Genomic DNA, 23,114 nt, shown 5'->3' with positions numbered 1-23,114 from the left:
TCTCTTACTATCTTTCAGTTAGTCCTGACGAAGGGTCTCGGCCCGAAACGTTGACTTCTTCCGATAGATTCTGCTGGCTTGCTGCGTTCCACCAGCACTTCGTGTGAGTTGCTTGAGTTTCCAGCATCTGCAGATATCCTCGTGTTTGCGCCAAAAGTTATTGTTGACAGAATCTCGGCACCGCCAGGAGATCAACATTTACTGTATAGTGAAGGAGGTCCCAAATTGTTGCTGGGCAGCGAGATTTGCACTCCACGACCATGAAGGAACGGCCGAACTATTAACCAGCTGGAAATGTTTTCCGGGATAAATGGAAATTGGAGCAGAGGAAGTGAACAGATTCCGATGTTAGATCCCTTCACTGACCTGAGAGGAGCGGAGACAGGAGCAAAATCCAGGATTCTGAGGGAAAGGGACAGGAGAGGGAGCAAGCTGATGAAATGGAGCTTTTCACATTGATTGGGTGTAAATTGGAATATTAAATTGCACCATTTAACGGTAGTGTTCATTATCCAATCACTTCCTCTGTTAATAGAATACTGACTATTCAATGTCATTGTTAAGGAACTGATTTAAGTGCATGACACCACTCGGACTGCAGCAGCTGGAGTCGATCATTTCAACCTTTTCAAGGAAAGTTAGTGGGCAGACAATGTTGGTCCTGCTTTCAATGTTCACATTGCGTAAACAATACATTCTTACTCCTGCTCTTCATATTTTGATGATAAATTTACTCTGCCTCCTGAATCAGCGTGGATAACTTCACTCACCTCAACTCTGAACTGATTCCACAAGTGACAGACCAGCTTTCAAGGGCTCTGCAATTTATTTCTTTGCCGTTTGGTTGCCTCTCTGACTGGACGCCCGTGACTGGTGGTGTGCTGCAGGGATCGATGCTGGGTCCATTGTTTGTCTTCAATTTCAACGATTTGGATGATACTCTGGTAAACGGAATCAGCAAATTTGCAGCTGACAAGTTCTGAGCGTAGTGGACAGCAAGGCAGAACTTCCAAGCATTCAGCTGGTAAAATGTTCTGAAAATGGCAGATGGAATTTATTCCAGACAGGTGAGGTACTGCACATTCTGGAGGACAACCCAGGGTAGGATTTACACGGTGAATATCAGTGGTCTGAGGAGTGCAGAACAACACAGGGATAAAACATTGGTGAGGACTAATTTGGAGTATTGTGTGCGGTTCTGGACTCCCACCTGCAGGAAAGATGTAAGTAAGATTGAAAGAGTACAGAGAAAATTCAGAAGGAATTGGAGGACCTGAGTTAGAGGCATAATTCCCTGGAGCTTCGGTGAGTGAGGCACGATTTGATAGAGATAGACACAATTATGAGTGGTACAGTATATATAGGGGAAATACATGCAGGCTTTCCCACTGTGTTTGATGGGACTACAAGTAGAGTTCATAGGTGAAGGGTGAAGGGTGAAATATCGAAGGGGACCGTGTTCACTGGGAGAGTGGTGCGAGTGGAGAAAAGCTTCTTGCAGAAGTGGTTCAATGTCAATGTTTCAGTTTGGAAAAGTACATGCATGGGTGGGGTTTTGTCCAGGTGCAGGTTGATAGAATGAGACAGAATGAGAGTTTGGCACAGATGGGCCGAAGGGTTTGTTTCTGTGCTGTAGTGCTCTATAATTCGAGGCCTATTAGCAGAAATTGTACCCTTTTGCACATTAATTACTTGTTTTAGTTTATTGTTATCTTTCCAATTTTCTATTGGATTTGCTGTAAACGCTGCCAAGAAAATGAATTTCATTGTTGTTCATCTTGACACGTGCGTATTTTGATAATAAATCACTTTGAGTTTGCTCCAGCTGAAAGTTCCAGTACAGTATTTTGTTTCTGCCCTTCCTGCAGTACCGGTTTACAGTAGCGGGTGGCGTTAGTGTGTCGTCAAACTGACAGATACTCCGGCTCAAACAAGAGAAAATGTGCATTTGCTGGATATCTGCGTAACCCACACAAAATACTGGAGGAACTCAGCAGGCCGGGCAGAGTCCAGTCGACAGTTCGCGCCGAGACCCTTTGTCAGGATGAGGTGTAGAGTTAAAAGGTGTGTGGGGAGGGGGGGAGAGAAACACGAGGTTACAGAAACCGAGAGGGGCAGGGATCAAGCAGAGCGCTGGGAAGATGTTTAGTGAAGAAGACACAGGGTTGGAGACGGGGAGTCTGGTAGAAGAGGACAGAAGGTCATGGGAAAAAATAAGGCGGTGAAGGATGCGATGGGCAGGCAAGGAGATGAGGTGGAGAGGGAAAAGGGAATGGGGAATTGCGAAGGAGATATTCAGTCTGTTCGCTATCCCTATCCGTAAATTGAAAACGTCACTGACGTAAATTGAATTTTCTCACATCTTAACATCTGGATTGGCAGAGCACTGAATTCAGGATATTAACAACGATGAACGACTGCTTTACAAATCAGCAGAACATCAGTCAGGACGGAAATGTAGATGTTTGAAAATTCAACAAATTCCCCAGCTTCCACACCCATCTTCACTTTAAACACAGGAAAGTTATCAAAACTCACCAACCTCCCATGGCTCCACACACAGACATTTCTTCTTCTATTTCCGTCAGTTTACGCGTCGGGGCGTATTACTGCCCTCTGCAGGATGTATAATTAATTATATCATTTCAGGAAACTCAGATTCTCGAATATAAACTAGTCGCACATATAAACTGAATAATAAATTCTTCAATCAGATGGTGGTTCTCTTGATGGACGAACAAAGATTTAATAGAAAAACAAAGTACATTTAAGTCAGACAGCCTCTTGAACAATATGCAGAATCTGAACAGATGATAACTCTGCATGGTCGAGAGTCTTCTATCCACCATAAGGCCCAGAGGATTGCTAATAATTCTGTTGTAAAGACAGAAACACCATCTGAAATCCGGTGACCAATCTCGACTCCAAGTTGATATGTGTACATCCCAAATCCTGCCTCACTGCTGTCTGGGTCCACTGAGCCATCAGTAAAAATCTTCAGATCAGATCCCCATTTATTATTTAAATATTCATTTAACATCGACGCTGTTGAAATTGCTCTGTTTCCTTGAAGCAGTAAAAGGAGGAATAGGTCTACTTCTGGTTCTGGTAAAAGCCAAAAGGGAACGGGTGGCAAGTAAATTTGGTCAGCTATGTCTTCCTCAATCAGTTTCAATTTCACAGCCCAGTTATTAACTAAATTTAAAAATGAATATCTTTTAATTTCACTTTGGCGCTCCGATTTCACCTGCAAAAGACATTTTAATGGACAGCTGTGATTGAAGCCATTTAGTTTTGTCCAATACTGCAGGCCCAACTGAACTCGTCTTAAATGTAGAGGCGCTTCTCCCATCTCCACACATAATTCAGGGACTGATGTTCTAAAAGCTCCACAACAGAGTCTAAGTGCTTTTCACTGCACAGGGTCTAATTTTTCAAGCACTGCCATAGCAGCGGAAACATTAGCAATACAACCATAATCAATAACTGATCTTTTCATAGCTAGAGATATTAAGTACATAGTTTCCTGCCCTGCTCCCCAGTCACATCCAGCAATACTTCTCATAACATCTAAAACCTTCTCACACTTTCCAATTGTTTTATCTATATGAACCCTCCAAGTAAGTCTTTCATTAAACCAGACACCTAAAAACTTGAATACCTTGACTTTTTCTAATGGAGAATCATATAGACAGAATTCACAAACAGGAATCTTTCTTCCAAAGCCAAAAATCATATATTTGGACTTAGAAGCAGAAATACTGAAACCCTTTATTTAGAATTTTCAGTTTTACAAAGACAAAACATATTGAAGACGTAATAAACAATGCAAAGGAAATGTAGCCCCAGGTGGAGCACAGGCAAAACAAATCAAAAACAAAAAGGCTGCCAGACAATTTACAAGATTACGTAAATAGACTTTCAAAAAAAGAGTTGACACAACAGTGGTATCAGGGCAGCAATATAAAATAAAATGAGTGAAGGAATCCGGTTAGGCACCACACCCACTCATGAGACTAGACAGGTCAAGGTCACTATGTATGTGAGGTAATATGACACTGAGCCAAGAAAGGTCCCCGTATTCTCTCAAATGTATTTTGTGTATTGGGTTTGTGCAGACGCAATCTTTCCATTGTATATTAGACAACATCTCCCTGAGCCAGTGTGCAAGGGTAGGTGGAGTAGTAGACTTCCAGGTCAGAAGAATAAGTTTCTTAGCCACCACCATTCCGAGATGCAGAGCAATCTGCAGGTCGTGTGGCAGCTCAAGAGTCACTGCAGAACATCCAAAGATGGCGAGGTCGTGATTGGGCTGAATGTCTCTAGAAGAGGCTTTTGAGAGCCACTCAGAAATTGCAGTCCAAAAGTTGTATAATGTCGGGCAAAACCAGAGAAGATGTGCCTGTGAGCCCTCAGCAGAGCGGCACTTGTCGCAATCAGGAGACACAGACTTTAAAGTATTTAAAAACTATATAAAAAAATTTAAAAGAAGAAATACTGAAACCCCATTTATTTGCCCAGTTTTCAACTGATCTTAAAGCCTTTTGTACCTGCTTTAATATATACTTGATGTTTCTTCCTCTTTTCCAGATTTCACCATCGTCTGCAAACAATGATTTGCCAAATCCTGTCCCTACCTGATCAAATATATTGTTTATCATGACATTAAGAAGAACTGAACTAATGACGCTTCCTTGAGGGGTACCATTATCTATTTTAACTGACTTGGAGCTTGTTCCACCTATTCTTACTTGAATTGTCCTTTCCTTAAGAAAATCTTTGATCCAATTAAACATTCTACCTCTAATTCCCACATCATGGGGTTTAATTAATAAACCATAGTGAGTGATATGCTCTTTCAATATCTAGAAATACACTTTACATTACTTTTCTATTTTGAAACGCTTTTTTAATATCATGATCTAAAAGGGCAACAGATTCCACTGTTGATCTTCCAGTTCTAAAACCACTTTGATAGGCTGCAAAATGTCCCTTATTTTCTAAAAAATAAACAAGTCTGTTGGTGACCATTCGTTCCATAGTTTTACAAAGCACTGATGTTAAAGCTATAGGCCGATACGAACTCAGTCTAGATGCGTCTTTACCTGGCTTAAAGCTGGAACTACCACTGAATGCTTCCATTCGACTGGTAATTTTCCTCCTTTCCTCACTAAATTAAACAAAGCTAGCATTTCTATTACACAGAGTCATCTAAATGCTTAAGCAATTCATAACACAGTCCATCCCTACCAGGAGAAGAGTTTGAACCTGATTGGACAGCTTCCTGCAATTCCTGAAGTGAGAAAAACAAATTCATGGAGCTGTTATCATCCAAACTCTTGTCCAATTTCCATCTTTCCTTTAACATAATTTCCTTTCTCAAATCACCTGGCTCTCCAGAACTGTACAAAGCTTGGAACACCACTACAAACAGATCAGCCTTTTCCCTGTTGGTTACAGATTCAATATGTCCTTCCAGCAAAGCTGGGATAGATGGTTTTCTGTATGTCCCTGACCTTCTGTGAACGATCCTCCGTAGCTGCTTTATAGGTGTCTCAGGGCCCAGGGTTCTCCAACTATCCCTCTTTGCATTTTTAATTACTCTCCTTGCTACTGCTCTTTCCTTTTTATACTCCATAACATTATCTAACACTGGGTACTTTCTTAATTTCCTGTAAGCTCCGTTTCTGTTTCTGACTGCTATGTCACAGTTTTTATTCCACCACGGAACTAATGCTCGAGGCTTAGGAGCATTCCGCAGCAGAATAGTCAACTGAGCAACTTTATGAATTTCAGAACAGAGGGATTCATTCCACTCGTCTATGGAGACCTCGCTTTCAATCTCTTCTATCATATCCACAGCTTTCTCCTGGTACTCATCCCAAAGGGCAAAAGAAAAATTATACCCAGCAGCCCTCTCCTCAACTTCTACTATCAAATTTCTACCAAATCTACATAACATAGGATAGAGATCACTTCCTAGTGTGTATCTGTCCATAACATCCCATTCCCCAACCCTGGCTAAGTTTGAGGAAGTGATTGATAAGTCTAAGTGACTGCAAGTATTCTTTACAATATTAAATCTTGTAGGCCTTCCGTCGTTTAGAAGTACCATGTTGTATTTATCTAGAAACTCCTCTACTCCCGCTCCATTACTATCTTTACTTTCACTACCCCACACAGGATTATGGGCATTGAAATCTCCAACCCAGATTACTGGGGATCTTACTTTATTCATATTTTCATCAAAATCTGATAACATCATCACATTACATGGATTATAAAAGTTAATCAAAGTTGTTTGACCACGAGAGCTCCAAACCTCCTCAGGCACAATTTCAAGGTTAGATTTAAAATCAAGTCGTCTAAACTGAAGTCTTGTTTTTATGAAAGTTGCTCACCCTCCACCAGATTTACCCGTTCTGTCAGCTGTCAAACTATCATATCCAGGGATCACAAAATCTAAATGAGGCTTTAACCATGTCTCCTGTATCCAGATCAAATCAGGCTTGTCTTTTAAAGTTCCAACAAATCTTTTAAATTCTTGACCATTTGCAACTAAACTTCTGTCATTCCATTGTAGTATTAAAAACATCCAAATACTAATTATCGGCCTCTTCATCCACATAAAGCTCCTCCATACTCTCTGACCCCGACAACTGGGAAGTATTCAGTGATTATTTCTCTGTCACATACTCATGTAATTTTTCCAGTAAATCCTGTTTCATATCAAGGAATCTCTCTGCAGCTCCAACAGCTACTTTTATCATATCCGTCCTCTTGTTTGAAGTTGTAGCCCCAACCAGTACCTCATCAACAAACGTCAAAAAAGACTCTTTAGTCATCAGCAACATCTCTGAAGGAACCATAGTTGGAGAACGCGGAATGTGCTGACTCCGCATCGTTCCAATCTTTTCTTTACTTGTCCTTTGCTCTCTGTCAACTTTCTTTACTGCCTCAGCATTTTTGTTGGTTACTAACAACCTGAATCTGCTTTGTCTCGATAATATACTCACATCCTCTGTACGCCGCTACCTGCCCACACAGACACTGATCCTGAAACGGGCATTTTATTTCCCTCATTATACTTTGCTCTCAAGCCAATTCTGGGAGACTCCTGGAGAAGAAGGTACATTTCCCTGTGTGGCCAGCGTTCCTACAATTTCTTCCCTGGATCCCTAACATGTCAGAGGATGTGTTTCTGGAGATTACTATTCCCCTCCCTGAATTCCCAAACTTCCACCACTTTCTCCACAGTAAATACAGATGAGAAGTATTTATTTCAGACCTCACCCATCTGCTGTGTCTCCACACATAGATGACCACACTGATCCTCCAAGGATACCTCACTCATTACCCTTTTTGTTTCAGAGACTCATAGAATCTTCTGTAGAATCTCCTTCATCTTACCTGCTAAAGCTATCTCACACCCCCTTTGGCCTCCTGATGTTCCCTCTTCAGTGTTCTCCTACATCCCTCCTACTCCTCGAGGGATTCACCTGATCCCAGCTGCTTTCCCCTGACACACAACTCCATCCCGACCAGACCCTCAACAACCCTCATCAGCCAGGGTTCCCTCATCCCGCCAGTCCCACCATTCACTCTGACAAGGACAGGCTGATACTGAACCCTTCCAAACTCAGTTTCAGAGCCGCCCACTTGCCAGATGTCTGTTCAATTGGAACCACCCTCTTGTTCTACACCTCTATTTATTCCCCAACCCCTTCTATCCTCCCTCAGTTCAGTCTGTTCACTGCTCTGAACATCAGAAATAGCAGCAAGAGGAGGCTGTTCAGCCCCTCACACCTGTTCTCCCATTGAATAAGATCAAAACCACCTCACTGTGCTACAGATACAAAGGACATGACAGAAGTGGGGGTGAGAGAGGAGGGGGAGTTGTGATGTTGATTAGGGAGAACATCACCACAGCACAGAGAGATCCTTGTGGGGAACGGCCAGTGAGAGTATATTGGTAGGAGTTAGAAATATGGAGATGATCACTTTGTTGGCATTTGTTGGATGCCAAATGTCAGTGAGAATCAGAAGAGCCCATGTGTAAGGAGAATGCAGATAACTCTGTAATAGTCAGAGACTTCAGCTTCCCTAACATTGACTGGGTCAGACATAGTGCCGACGGTTCGGACAGGGTAGAATTTGTGAAGTGCGTCTGGAATGGTTTCACTAGCAACGTGTAGATGCCCGACTAGAGAAGGGTCTTGGTCTGAAACGTCAGCTGTACATTTTTCGATAGCTGGTGCCTGGCCTGCTGAGCTCCGTCAGCATTTTGTGTGTTAACTGGATAAAACATTTGCTTGTGGTAGGAGGCAGAGGGTGGTAGTGGGGGAATAGCTTTGCAGATTGGTTCACAGGGTCAAAGGTACATTTAATGTCAGAGAAATGTTTACAATTCACATCCTGAAATGCTTTTTATTTGGAAACGTCCACAAAAATGGGAGTGCCCCAAGAATGAACGACAGTTAAATGTCAGAACCCCAAAGTCCCTCAATTCCCTCCCTCCCTCACGTAAATGGCAGCGAGGAACAATCCACCCTCCCCATTACATGAGAGGTTGGTACCGTGGTCGGTAATGTTAGGGATGTGAGGTGAGAGCAGAAAAATATTTAAGAAAAGCTGAAAGGAAACAACTTCCACACAAAAGATTTTAAAAAATACAGTACAAGTGGAGGTGGAATGGAATAGAACTCCAGCTCAAATCATTTTCATCTAATTTTCAAATAATCAATCACATAAACCTTTTATGTTCTGATATATAGAGAACTAATGATTTGGATGAGAAGGTGAGTGAACTGATCAGTAAAATTGCAGATGACACCAGCATTGGAGGTGCGCTGGACAGGGAAGATGGTAATGACAGAATGTAGATCTACCTGTAGAACCCTGTAGAATTGTGTCTATTTCTGTATAAGTATGACCTAAAATGTGATCATTTTCATGCTAGTCCTAAAATTAGATAAAGAGAGCCCAATTAAATAAATAACACAAAATCATTACACTTGTTCATTTATTTATTGAGGAAAAAGATCCAATATTACATGGCAACACAAGTGAATCTGCAGATGCTGGAAATAAATAAAAACACAAAATGCTGGCAGAACTCAGCAGGCCAGACAGCAACTATGGGAGGAGGTAATGACGACGTTTCGGGCCGAAACCCTTCATCAGGAGTGAAGTAACATGGGATGGTCGAGGGGGGATAAGAGGTGAGGGGAGGGATGAAGTAGAGAGCTGGGAAGTGATAGGCTGAAGGGAAATGGGTTAGGGGGAAGGTGGAGAATTATGGGAAATAAAAGAGAAAGAAAGGTAGGGCTGGGGGGAGATTATAGTGAGGGGGGAAAAGAGAGAGAGAGAGAACCAGAATAAAATTATAGATAGGGATGGGGTACGGTGGGGGGCAGGGGTATCAATGGAGGTCCGTGAGTTGAATGTTCATGCCGGCAGGTAGGAGGCTACCCAGACGGGAGATAAGGTATTGCTCCAACAACCTGCGTGTGGCTTCATCTTGACGGTAGAGGAGGCCAAGGACGGACTTTCCGGAGTGGGAGTGGTCTGTGGAATTGAAGTGTGTGGCCACAGGGAGATCCCGCCACTGCTGGAGGACTGAGTGCCGGTGTTTGGTGAAACGGTCTCCCAGTCTGTGATGGGTCTCCCCAATGTATAAATCAGGAGCACAGGATACAGTATATCACCCCAGTTGACTCGCAGGTGAAGTGGTGCCTCACTTTATAGGTAATACATAAACGTAAATATTACATGTATTTGTTGGAACAAGTATGTGAACCTCTGTGCTAATGCCTTCTATAAAAACCATTTGGAGTTAGTTGTTCCATTCAATGAGATGAGATGAGGTACCCTGCCCTATTCAAAAAATTGATGCATGTCTCAAGTTGGCAAAAGATCACCTGGACGTTCTACAACACTTCTGGGACAATGTTCTGTGTATAGATCAGGCAAAAGTTGCACTTTTTGCAGAAAAGCACATTGCTACATTTGGAGGGAAAAGGATACCGCACACCAACACCAAAACCTCATCCCACTGTGAAGCTCGGTGGAAGGAGCATCGCGGTTTGGGGCTGCTTTGCTGACTCAGGGCCTGGACAGCTTGGAACAATGAATTCAAGACATTTTACAGGAGAATGTCAGGGTTGCAGTCTGTCACCTGAAGCTTAAGAGAAGGTGGATTATGCAAGAATTCAATGATCCAAAAGACAAGACTAAATCGACAACAGAATGGTTTAAAAAGAAGAAAATTTATGTTTTGGAATGGCTGAGTCAAACTTCTGACCTTAATCCATGAGAAATATTGTGGAAGGACCTGAAGTAAGCAGCTCATGCAAGGAAGCCCACCAATATCCCAGAGTTTAAAGCTGTTTTGCAAGGAGGAATGACCTAAAATTCCTCCAAGCTGCTGTGCAGGATTGATCAACAGTTAGTGGAAACGTTTGGTTGGAATTATTGCAGTAGAAGGGGGGTCACATCAGTTACCGAAAGCAAAGATTCGCATAATTGTTCCAACAAATACATGTAATATTGGGTAATTTTTCTCAATAAATAAATGAACAAGTATAAGGTTTTTTGTGTTATTTATGTAATTGGGTTCTCTTTATCTTGTTTTAGGACTTGCGTGAAGATCTGATCACACTTTAGGCCATATAGAAAATTCTACAGGGTTCACAAACTTGCTAGGACCACTGTAGGTAGGCAAAGTGGTGAAGAAGGCATTTGATACCCTTGTCTTCATCAGTCAGGGTATTAAGTGCAAGAGTTGTCATGACATGGTGCAACTGTACGAGAGATTGGTGAAAACACACTCAGAGTGTTGGACACAATCCTGGTTACCTGGTGCCAGCAAGGATGACAAGAAGCTGGAAATGGTGCAGAAATATTTCAGTCTGATGTTGTCAGAACTACTCCTTGAGTGATGAGGAGAACCCGGACGAGCCTGGACTGTTTTCCCTGAGGCTGAGGGCTGAGCTTATTGAGGTTTACAAGATGCACAGGTAAGGTGGATGGTTACAGTCCTTTTCCAAGGGTCACGGAGTCTAAACCCTGTGGACAGAGGTTTCAGGTGAGGGGAAAGTGTGGTTAGTTGTGGAATGAGCTGCCAGAGGGAATGGTGGAGGTGTGTCTAATTAAAACATTTAAAAGACAACAAATTACAACATGGATAAGTGCTTGATAGGAAAGGTTTAGAGGGATGAGGACAAGATGTCGGCAAATGGGATGTGTTCAGGAAGACAGCTCGGTTTGCAGAGACACGTTGGGCCAAAGGGCCTCGGTCCGTGCTGTCTGCCTCTCTGCATCTGATTAGGAAGAGCAGGACCTTGCAGCACAACGGGGTGAAATCAGGAAGTTTTGCTGCAGCTGCATCAGTAATCCCAGTGTTTCCGACACCTCGCGATGTCACGTTGCATCAATGTCCCCATCTCACGGAGAAAGTTGTTTGCCTGACAGTTATTTGTATTTCACCACAGGACAGAAGATAAAACAGTAAGAGCAGGAACAGGCCCTTCAGCCCATCATCTCTGTGCCGACCATTTATTTATACTTCCCCATCTTTCCACCCTCCTGCTCCACACCTCTGTTTATTCACCAGCGCCCTCTATGCTCCCTCAGTTCAGTCGGTCCACAGCTCTGAAGAACATGGAGAACAGAATCAAGGGGAGGCCATTCAGCCCCTCACCTGACAAATGCCTCTTCAGTGTGCTGATGCCATTTCCCTGGATTCCCCTTCGCACCCAGACCTCTACCCAGTCAGTTCAGATTGGCAGCAACATCTCCTCCACAGTCTCCATCAGCACAGGTCTCCACACGACTGTGTGCTTAGCTCCCGACCTCTCCACTCTACTCTTTATTTCCCTCTGACCGTGAGGATCAGCACAGCTCCAATGCCATATTTACATTTGTTGAGGATACCACTGCTGCTGGCCGCATTAAAGGTGGTGACGAATCTGCATATAGGAGGGAGGCTGAAAACCTGGCTGAGCCTTGTCACAATAACAACCCCTCATTCAATGCCAGCAGGAGCAAGGAGCTGATTAGTGACTTCAGGGGGTCCATGAGCCAGTCCTCATCGGGAAATCAAAGGTGGAGAGGGCCAGCGACCTTAAATTCCTCCATGTTATCATTTCCGAGGATGTGTCCTGGGCCTGGTACACAAGTGCGATTGTGACGAGAGCAAGTCTGTGTCTCTAATATCTCGAAAGTTTGTGGAGATTCAGCGAGACATCTAAATCCTCACCAAACTTCCACAGATGTGTGGTGGAGAGTATATGGAGGGGTTACGTGATGGCCTGGTATGGAACCATCAAAGCCTGTGAATGGAAAATCCAACCGAGAAGTAGTGGACCATCAGAGGGACTTCACCCTCCCTCGCTTTCCGTGGGTTGCAGCTTTTGCTTCCAGGGGCACTGGACGTCACAGCTGACCACGTCCGACCTTTGTGCCGCCTTCTCCCTTGGCCTTCAGCCACTGCGGCGCTGCCTCCATCACCCAGCAGCAGGTGGTGGGTTTAGGAGGCAGCAGCAGACAACAGGCCTCGATCCCGTGGTGGATGGAAGCCCCTGCTGCAGTGGAGTGTTGCCGTCTGGCTTCTCCTTACAGCAGACGATCCAATCACCTTCCAGGCGAAGGTCCTGCCTATCCCGGGGGTGAGCCTGTGGACATTCAGTTAATGCATCTGTCAGACTGCGGTTTTGCAGGACGGGGTTAACCCATGCACAACACTCTTCTTTTCGCAGCCGGGCATGGGGCTGTCCATGGCTGAGGCTTTCGTTATGTTCCCACCTGTTTAATGTGTTCCTGATCCCACCTTGTTGTGGAAATGGCCCTTTGAACACTCGTAGGAATAGAACCGTCATTCACGAGACCGCAGCGCCCCTAGTGGAAAATCGCGGTACCGCAGGGTTCAGTAGCTCCCCGAAAGTGAAAGGATCCTGAACCCGGAAGTACCGGGAGTTAACATGGCTACGAAAGGACAGGTCGAGAGTTGGACCGACGAGGCAATTTGTCCCATTTGCCTGGATTTCTTCAGCGATCCGGTTATACTGGAGTGTGGACACAACTTCTGCCGCTCCTGTATCACACGGTGTTGGGAAAGGGAGGAGAGAAACTCCTGCCCGGAATGTAGAGAGGAGTTTGCAGACCGCACCCTCAGGGTCAATCGGGCCTTAGCTAATCTGTCTGAGAAAGCTCGAAAACTAAACCTGAATCCGAAAGGGAAGGAAAGTAAACTTCACTGCGAGGAACACGAGGAAGAACTGAAGCTGTTTTGTGAAAACGACAAGAAACTGCTCTGTGTGATCTGCAGAGATACGCGGGAGCACAAGTCTCACAACTTCCTGCCGATTAAAGAAGCCGTTGAAGTATATAGGGTAAAACAAATCGATATTGATCACCTGGTATTTTTTCATTGCATTTTTGTTTTCTAACCCGTACCCTTCTAGTCCGTGCCGAACGCTTACTAGTCCCATTGGCCCGCACTCAGCCCATAACCCTCCATTCCTTTCCTGTCCATATACCTATCCAATATTACTTTAAATGACAATACCGAACCTGCCTCTACCACTTCTACTGGAAGCTCGTTCCACACAGCTACCACTCTCTGAGTAAAGAAATTCCCCCTCCTGTTACCATTAAACTTTTGCCCCCTAACTCTCAACTCATGTCCACTTGTTTGAATCTCCCCTTCTCTCAATGGAAAAAGCCTATCCGTCAACTCTATCTATCCCCCTCATAATTTTAAATACCTCTATCAAGTCCCCCCCTCAACCTTCTACGCTCCAAAGAATAAAGACCTAACTTGTTCAACCTTTCCCTGTAACTAAGCTGCTGAAACCCAGGTAACATTCTAGTAAATCTTTTCTGTACTCTCTATATTTTGTTGACATCTTTCCTATAATTCGGTGACCAGAATTGTACACAATACTCCAAATTCGGCCTTGATCAATTTTAACATTACATCCCAACTCCTATGCTCAATGCCCTGATTTATAAAGGCCAGCATACCAAAAGCTTTCTTCACCACCCTATCCACATGAGATTCCACCCTCAGGGAACTATGCACCATTATTCCTCGATCACTCTGTTCTACTGCATTCTTCAATGCCCTACCATTTACCATGTATGTCCTATTTAGATTATTCCTACCAAAATGTAGCACCTCACACTTATCAGTATTAAACTCCATCTGCCATCGTTCAGCCCACTCTTCTAACTGGCCTAAATCTCTCTGCAAGCTTTGAAAACCTACTTCATTATCCACAACACCACCTACCGTAGTATCATCTGCATAGTTACTAATCCAATTTACCACCCCATTATCCAGATCATTAATGTATATGACAAACAACATTGGACCCAGTACTGATCCCTGAGGCACACCACTAGTCACTGGCCTCCAACCTGACAAACAGTTATCCACCACTACTCTCTGGCATCTCCCATCCAGCCACTGTTGAATCCATTTTACTACTTCAATATTAATACCTAACGATTGAACCTTCCTAACTAACCTTCCGTGCGGAACCTTGTCAAAGGCCTTACTGAAGTCCATATAGACAACATCCACTGCTTTATCCTCGTCAACTTTCCTTGTAACCTCTTCAAAAAATTCAATAAGGTTTGTCAAACATGACCTTCCACGCACAAATCCATGCTGACTGTTCCTAATCAGACCCTGTCTATCCAGATTATTATATATACCATCTCTGAGAATACTTTCCATTAATTTGCCCACCACTGACTTCAAACTGACAGGCTATAATTGCTAGGTTTACTCTTAGAACCCTTTTTATACAATGAAACCACTTGAGCAATACGCCAATCCTCCAGCACCATCTCCGTTACTAATGACATTTGAAATATTTCTGTCAGAGCCCCTGCTATTTCTACACTAACCTCCCTCAAGGTCCTACGGAATATCCTGTCAGGACCCGGAGATTTATCCACTTTTATATTCCTTAAAAGCGCCAGTACTTCCTCCACTTTAATCGTCATAGTTTCCATAACTTCCCTACTTGTTTCCCTTACCTTACACAATTCAACATCCTTCTCCTTAGTGAATATCGAAGAAAAGAAATTGTTCAATATCTCCCCCATCTCTTTCGGCTCCACACATAGCTGTCCTCCCTGATTTTCTAAGGGAGCAATTTTATCCCTCACTATCCTTTGGCTATTAATATACCTGTAGAAACCCTTCGGATTTATTTTCACCTTACTTGCCAAAGCAACCTCGTATCTTTTAGCTTTTCTAATTTCTTTCTTGAGATTCTTCCTGCATTCTTTATACTCCTCGAGCACCTCATTTACTCCAAGCTCCTATATTTATTGTAGATCTCTCTTTTTCCTAACCAAGTTTCCAATATCCCTTGAAAACCATGACTCTCTCAAACTTTTAACCTTTCCTTTCAACCTAACAGGAACATAAAGATTCTGTACCCTCAAAATTTCACCTTTAAATGACTTTCATTTCTCTATTACATCCTTCCCATAAAACAAATGGTCCCAATCCACTCCTTCTAAATCCTTTCACATCTCCTCAAAGTTAGCCTTTCTCCAATCAAAAATATCAACCCTGGGTCCAGTCCTATCCTTCTCCTTAGGTATATTGAAACTAATGGCATTGTGATCACTGGACCCGAAGTGCTCCCCAACACATACCTCCATCACCTGACCTATTTCATTCCCTAACAGAAGATCCAACACTGCCCCTTCTCTAGTTGGAACCTCTATGTATTGCTGCAAAAAAGTATCCTGCACACATTTTGCAAATTCCAAACCATCCATCCCTTTTACAGTATGGGCTTCCCAGTCTATGTGTGGAAAATTAAAATCTCCCACAATCACAACCCTGTGCTTACTACAAATATCTGATATCTCCTTGCAAATTTGCTCCTCCAATTCTTGCTCCCCATTTGGTGGTCTATAATACACCCTTATAAGTGTTACTACACCTTTCCCATTCCATAATTCCACCCAAATAGACTCCCAAGGTGAGCCCTCTAATCTATCCTGCCAAAGCACTGCTGTAATATTTTCTCGGACAAGCAATGCAACACCTCCACCTCTTGTCCCTCCGATTCTATCACACCTGAAGCAACGAAATCCAGGAATATTTAGTTGCCAATCACACCCCTCCTGCAACCATGTTTCACTAATAGCTACAACATCATATTTCCAGGTATCAATCCATGCTTTAAGCTCATCCACCTTTCTTACAATGCTCCTAGCATTAAAATAGATGCATTTAAGAAATTCTCCACCTCTTCCTCTCTGTTTATCTCTAACAGTACAAAGAACTTTACTGTCTTCTTTTTCTTCCTTCTCCCATACATCTGTTCCTACACTCTGGTTCCCCTCCCTCCTGGTGTCTAGTTTAAATCCACTGGAACCTCTCTAGCAAACCTACCTGCAAGAATACTTGTCCCCCTCCAATTCAGATGTAAACCGTCCTGCCGGAACAGGTCCCACCTTCCCTGGAAAACTGCCCAATTATCTATAAATCTGAAGCCCTCCCTCCTGCACCATGTCTTCAGCCACATGTTGATCTGCACTATCTTATTATTTCTAAACCCGCCTGCACGTGGCACTGGTAGCAATCCTGAGATTATCCTGGAGGTCCTGTCCTTCAACTTGGCACCTAGCTCCCGAAACTCACCTTTCAGGACCGCCTCACTCTTCCTACCCACATCATTGGTCCCTACATGGACCACGACATCCGGCTGCTCACCCTCCCTCTTGAGAATACTGAGAACTCGATCTGAGATATCGCGGACCCTGGCACCAGGGAGGCAACAGACCATCCGGGATTCCCGATCTATTCCACAGAACTTCCTATCTATCCCCCTAACTATTGAATCCCCTATCACTACTGCTCTCCTCTTTTCTCTCCTTCCCTTCTGAGCTGAGGGTCCAGTCTCAGTGCCAGAGACTCAACCACTGCAACTTGTCCCTGGTAGGTCGTCCCCACCACCAGTATCCAAAATGTATACTTATTGTTGATGGGAACGGCCACAGGGGTGCTCTGCTCTTCCTGTCTATTCCCCTTCCTTCTCCTGACAGTCACCTGTCTCCTAACTCCTGGGGGTGACTATCTGCCTGAAACTCCTGTCTATTTCTGCCTCTGCCTCCCGAATGATCCGAAGTTCATCCAGCTCCAGTTCCCTAACTCGGTTTGTCCGGAGGTGCAGCTGGATGCACCTTTTGCAGGTGTAGTCATCAGGGACAGCTGTGCTCGCCCTGACTTCCCACATACTGCAAACGGAGCACTCAACTGCCCTAACTGCTGCCTCCATTACCTACTCCTAAGCTAATTAGATTAATTTAAGGAGCTTACCTGGCCTTACCTCACCTGGAGTGAAGCTCGTCCTCAGCCTCTGCTCACTTTTAAAATTCCCCCGCTGATCTAAGAGGCTGATTTTCACGTGCCTGCGCAGTCTAGCCTCTTTGCCCCATCAGTTAAAAAAACAGCTTCTCTCCTAGCTTCTTTTACCTCTTCCCTCTCCGCCTCAAAGGTTAAATCCCTGGTGTATATGACAATAAACTGCCTGAATCGGCACTGCATCTTTATTGTCTAATTCCTTCACTCTCTGCTTCCCAGGACCGGGTTAAATCTGCGTTAGACTCTCTCACAGAAAAGAAATCCAAGCTCGAGGAAATGGAGTGGGAACAGAAAGAGAAGATTTCCGGAGTTCGGGTGAGACTTCTTGAGGAGAATTTCCAATGTCGTTGTGTAGTTTTTATTTATTTATTAAATTTTTAGAAAATTACAAAGAATAAATGTAATGATAAAATAGTAAGAGAGAGAAAAAATAATATTAACCCTCCCCCCTTAACCCTTGTCTAAAGAAAGAAAAAAAGAAAGAAAGAAGAGAAAGATTGCCTGGATATCAGAGGATCCCCACATGCTCCATGGAGTTCAAAATAATTTTAATTTTGATTTTTACTTTCCCCAATTACTTTATAATTTTATCTTCAAAGGACCTATGTATTTAATCCTATATTTTGTAGGTATGGGAGCCAAATTTTCAAAAATATATCATATTCGTTTCTTAGATTGTATGTAATTTTTTCAGGTGGAATACAACTATATATTTCATTATTCCAATGATCCATAGTTAAATATAAATCGTTGTGTAGTTTTGTTCCCTTTAATGCAGAATATCAGCTTTGGTGATCATTTTCGATCCTGGCCTTTTGTGCTGTCTGTGGGGAGTTAGCATGTACTCCTTGTGAACACGATGGGCCGATATTGCCATAAATCCTGGTTGAATGTTTAATTCACTACCGTAATTAACCCTGTGAAGGTGGGTGGTCTGTAAATCAAGTGTAAATGAATGGGTCAGTGAGGAACAGTGGGTTTCAGGGAAAGTGAGGGAGTGGGGTTGAAGCTCTTGAGAACCAGCATAATAATTTAATGGACTGAATGGTCACTGTCCATGTCATAAGGAAATACTTCACAGCCAAATAATAAACCAGCCTCTCCTTTCATTCGACAGGAACAGTCACACAGTGTTCAGTCCCACATCACATCCCAGTTTGCTGAACTGCGCCGGATTATCTCCGAGAAAGAGCAGCACACACTCCGAGATCTCAGGGAAGAAGAGGAGAGGATTCTAAATCCAATGGAGAAAAATCTTCGAGAGATTCAAGAGAATTTAAATTCCATCTACGAGGAAATCACAAAGTTACAGGAACAGATGGAGCAACAAGAAAATGTGATGTTTCTCATGGTGCGAAATTTGAGTTGGTTTCTGTAGAGGGCACAGTGAAAGAATAATGTATTTTGATCAATGTGGTCTTTACAAATATTGCAGCTGTAAACTGATTTAAACCAGACAGATGTTTTGACTGTTCCAGATTGTTGTTGTCCCCAAACCGGCCTCCCACAACATCTGTACATCACAGGACAGTCTGCAACCTTCTCGGGAATGAGTTACTCTGATCAGAGCACTGAGCTGGTGATCGTTTCTGTGATTCCCACGTATAATATCCCCTGAGACTCAGAGTAACACCCAGTTACAGTCACAGGCTGTGAGTGTGTCTGGTGTGGTGGGTGTGAGGGTCTCTCTGTCGATCAGTGGGAACTGAGGTTGAATTGCAGAATGTGACCCACACATCAGACTTACCATCTATATCGAGATTGCATCAGATTCACTGTTTTAGAGAATTTTGCACTGTCTGTTTTCCTTTTCAGATATATTCTTCTTCGGATTATATCCCAATTTACATCATAGACAGGTCTTTCAGTCCATTCTCTCCCATCAATTTCCCTGCTTCACAAGCCTCCTCCCACCTCCTCACCACACCCAGCAACAGTGCCCCGAACTCCATGGTCCCTCATGTGTTTATCCAACTTCCCCATTACAATCAATCTCTGCTGTTCCACTTCAACCACTCCTGTGGCTGTGAGTTCCACGTTCTCTTGCCAAACCACCTGGCATTTTATGTTTAATTTAAGGTCTCCCAGAAATAGAGATGGTTTCTCCAATCTAATCTGTCACTCATTTTAAATTCCTCCATCTTATCATCCTGCCATCATATCCAGATAAAAATACACCACCTGTCCAGCCTTTCCTGTCAGTTGCATCCATTCATTTGTGGCATAATTTTCAAAAACAGTCTTTGTAATTTTCCCTGTGGTTCTGAACTGTTTGTGTGTGTGAGTGACTGTGGGAGTGGGAACTTGCGACACCTTGTAATGACCTGGCTGAAATTCAGGATGTGGACAGTGAGCCTAAATCTTCTCAATTTGTGTTTCATTTATTCCAGGAGCAAGCTCGTCGGAAGAGGAGGTAGGACATGCTCTTTACTGAAACCCTTAATGGATTTGTGAAATAATTCAAAATTGCAGAATGTGACCATTGGTTTAATATTTACAGGATTAGTGACGATGACCAGGAATTGTCAGTGACAGATGGAGCCCTGCCAGATGAAAGATTCTATCACCCCTATTTGTTGAACACAGCATTGAGAGAAACACTTGATGCCATTAATCAAGGTAAGACTTACGAAGATTCATTTGTCCTTCTTTGTGATACACAATTGCAGAATGCCAATGAGATGGCTTTATAGAGCCCCTTGTGGTTGAGCCCACTCGTGGCCCTTAGGGGCCAGTGATATAATTGACCCCCCAGTTTGAGAGGGATAAGATAAAACCAGATGTGTCAGTATTACAGTGAACTAAAGGGAATTACAGAGGCATGGGAGAGGAGATGGCAAAGTTGATTGGAAGTGGATACTGGCAGGGATGACAGCAGAGCAGCAAAAGCTGAGGTTTCTGGAAGCAATTCGGAAGGTGCAGTTTAGATAAATCCCAAAGAAAAAGAAGTTTGCTAAAGGGACGTTGAGGCAACCAGAGCCAACAAGGGAAATGAAGGACAGCATGAAAGCAAAGGAGAGGGCATACAACATTGCAAAAATTAGCAGAAAGTCTGATCGGGAAAATTTGGCATATAGAAAATCGTGTAGGTAGATGTATGATCGTGCACTTTGGTTGAAAGAAGAAATGTGTAGACTATTTTCTAAATGGGGAGAAAATTCAAAAGTCAGGGTGCAAGGGGATTTGGGAGACCCTGTGAAAGATTCCCTAAAGGTTAACTTGCCGGTTGGGTTGGTAAGGAGGACAAATGCAATGTCAGCATTCACTTTCAGAGGGATGGATATAACATCAGGGCTTTATAAGACATTGCTCTGGCTGCACTGGGAGTATTGTGAGCAGTTTTGAGTCCGATAACTAAGAAAGGATGTGCTGGCATTGGAGAGGGTCCAGAGGAGTTTCACAAGATTGATCCCAGAAATGAAAGGTTTAACATGTGAGGAGTGTTTGATGACTCTAATCCTGTCCTCACTGGAGTTTAGAAGAGTGAGGGAGGATTGCACTGAAACCTATTGAATATTGAAAGGTGTGGATAGAGTCAACTTAGGGAGGATATTTCATATAGTGGGTGAGTCAAGGACCAGAGGACACAGACTCAGACAAGATCATCCTTTCTCACCATTTTGCCCTGGACCAACCCTTGAAATAATTTTCAGGTCTCAAGGAACCTGTGTAAAAAATATTATATCTGTAGCTCATGGTACGTTAACTTAATCAGTAAGTTGCAGATATAATAATCTAAAAATAATTGTCAGCATTGTTTTAAGTAGAGAATCAATTTGTAGCCAACCATTCTTGAAAAAAAAAGAACAGGTAGTGAAGATTAGCTTCAATTTCTTGAAATTAATCCCTTTCTTTCCCTTTCATAAATTTAAAAAACTCAGAAGGCAAACATAATAAATTTCTGTTAAATAACTGGTTCTGCAATTCTTCGAGGTGGTTTCTTATGAGACTCTCAAGTCCAAGTAGCAGTGGAAACATTTCAAGATTTCCTTTTGCAATATGATTTTTCCAAAGATTCTCTTTTTTTTTAAATCCAAGAATCTTGTCACTTGAAGTCAAAACATATTCTTCATGGCCTTGCAGAGACTTGTTCGTATGATGAAAAATGTCTGAAGTAGCCTAGTTTCTGCAGCCATTCTTCATCTTCAAAGCACTCAGCAAAATCTGTCCTACTATTTTCTCCATAGCCCTCCTGCAATTCACCGTTCAGCTCAAATACCCTGTTGAGAAATCTTCCTCCGCTAAGCCACCGGATTTCTGTATGTGCACTTTGTCCAGGTCTTCACACAGTTTTTTAGACATTCTCGGGTGAACTGGTCTTTGCTTAATAAAGTTAATCATTTTTGTAGCATCATCCAGAACTTTTTTCATTTCATCAACCAAGCGTTTTTGACATCAGCACCTCTCTGTGAAGAGAGCAGTGTGTTGTGACAACATCAGGGTTTTCCTTAACAGGAGAAACAAAACTTCTCATGGAGCCAACCATTGATGGGGCACCTCAGCACAGATATCAACACAGTCCCTCCAAGACAGACCTTTTGTTTTCAGCTATGAAACAAAACAGTAGATATATATATATCTTGGCCTTTGCTTCTTTCAGGCAGCGCTTTGCAATCGAAGAAATATTTTTGAATTTCACCATCATTTACAAATCTTACAAATGCTACAACATGACATTTATTGGTGAAATCTGTGGACTCATCAACCTGGATAGAGAAGCTGTTGTTTTTCGGTTTATCACACAAAACCTTTTCAGTATCCTGTGACGTGTCATCAGTATGTCGACTGTTTGAAAGTGAAACATCTTCAAATTCTTGTCCTAGCATTTTACCCACAATAGTTGTACATAGAAAAAACCCATAGGAAAACATAGAAAACCTACAGCACAATACAGGCCCTTCGGCCCACAATGTTGTGCCAAAGACGTCCCTACCTTAGAAATTACTAGGCTTACCTATAGCCCTCTATTTCACTAAGCACCATGCACCTCTCCAAAAGCCTCTTAAAAGACCCTATTGTATCCGTCTTTACCACCCATTTCATGCACTCACCACTCTCTGAGTAAAAAAACTTACCCCGACATCTCCTCTGTACCTACTCCCCAGCACCGTAAATCTGTGTCCTCTTGTGGCAACCATTTCAGCCCTGGGAAAAAGCCTCTGACTATCAATGCCTCTCATCATTTTATACACATCTATCAGGTCACCTCTCATGCTCTGTCGTTCCAAGGAGAAAAGGCTGAGTTCACTCAACCTGTTTTCATAAGGCATGCTCCCCAATCCAGGCAACATCCTTGTAAATCTCCTCTGCACCCTTTCTATGGCTTCCACATCCTTCCTGTAGTGAGGTGACCAGAATTGATAACAGTACTCCAAGTGGGGTCTGACCAGGGTCCTGTATAGCTGCAACATTACCTCTCAGCTCCTAAATTCAATTCCATGATTGATGAAGGCCAATACACCATATGCCTTCTTAATCACAGAGTCAACCTGCACAGCTGCTTTAAGTGTCCTATGGACTCGGACCCCAAGATCCCTCTGATCCTCCACACTGCCAAGAGTCTTACCATTAATACTTGACACTTATCTGGGTTGAACTCCATCTGCCACTTCTCAGCCCAGTTTTGCATCCTATCAATGTTCCACTGTAATCTCTGACAGCCCTGCACACTATCCACAACACCTCCAACCTTTGTGTCATCAGCAAACTTTCTCAC

General features: G+C 43.1%; 1 protein-coding gene across 2 annotated transcripts in view; it reads left to right on the top strand.

Annotated features, from left to right (window-relative positions):
* The window catches only part of LOC140720072 (zinc-binding protein A33-like), a 46,706-nt gene that overhangs the window by 18,030 nt on the left and 5,562 nt on the right, over positions 1-23,114 (top strand). Inside the window, exons 1-5 of one of the 2 annotated variants that reach the window (XM_073034984.1) lie at positions 12,977-13,391; positions 17,618-17,713; positions 18,516-18,749; positions 19,789-19,811; positions 19,899-20,017. In XM_073034984.1, coding sequence (XP_072891085.1) covers positions 12,981-13,391; positions 17,618-17,713; positions 18,516-18,749; positions 19,789-19,811; positions 19,899-20,017 — 883 coding nt within the window. In that variant the 5' untranslated portion in view covers positions 12,977-12,980. Of the gene's footprint in view, positions 1-12,976; positions 13,392-17,617; positions 17,714-18,515; positions 18,750-19,788; positions 19,812-19,898; positions 20,018-23,114 lie in introns of those variants that run through there. The other variant, XM_073034988.1, reaches the window with a different exon arrangement.

Source organism: Hemitrygon akajei, chromosome 2 (genome assembly GCF_048418815.1).
Source record: "Hemitrygon akajei chromosome 2, sHemAka1.3, whole genome shotgun sequence".
Classification (NCBI taxonomy): Eukaryota; Metazoa; Chordata; class Chondrichthyes; order Myliobatiformes; family Dasyatidae; genus Hemitrygon; species Hemitrygon akajei.
The sequence above is the reverse complement of the archived record's forward strand: the minus strand, read 5'-3'. Positions and strand labels throughout refer to the sequence as shown.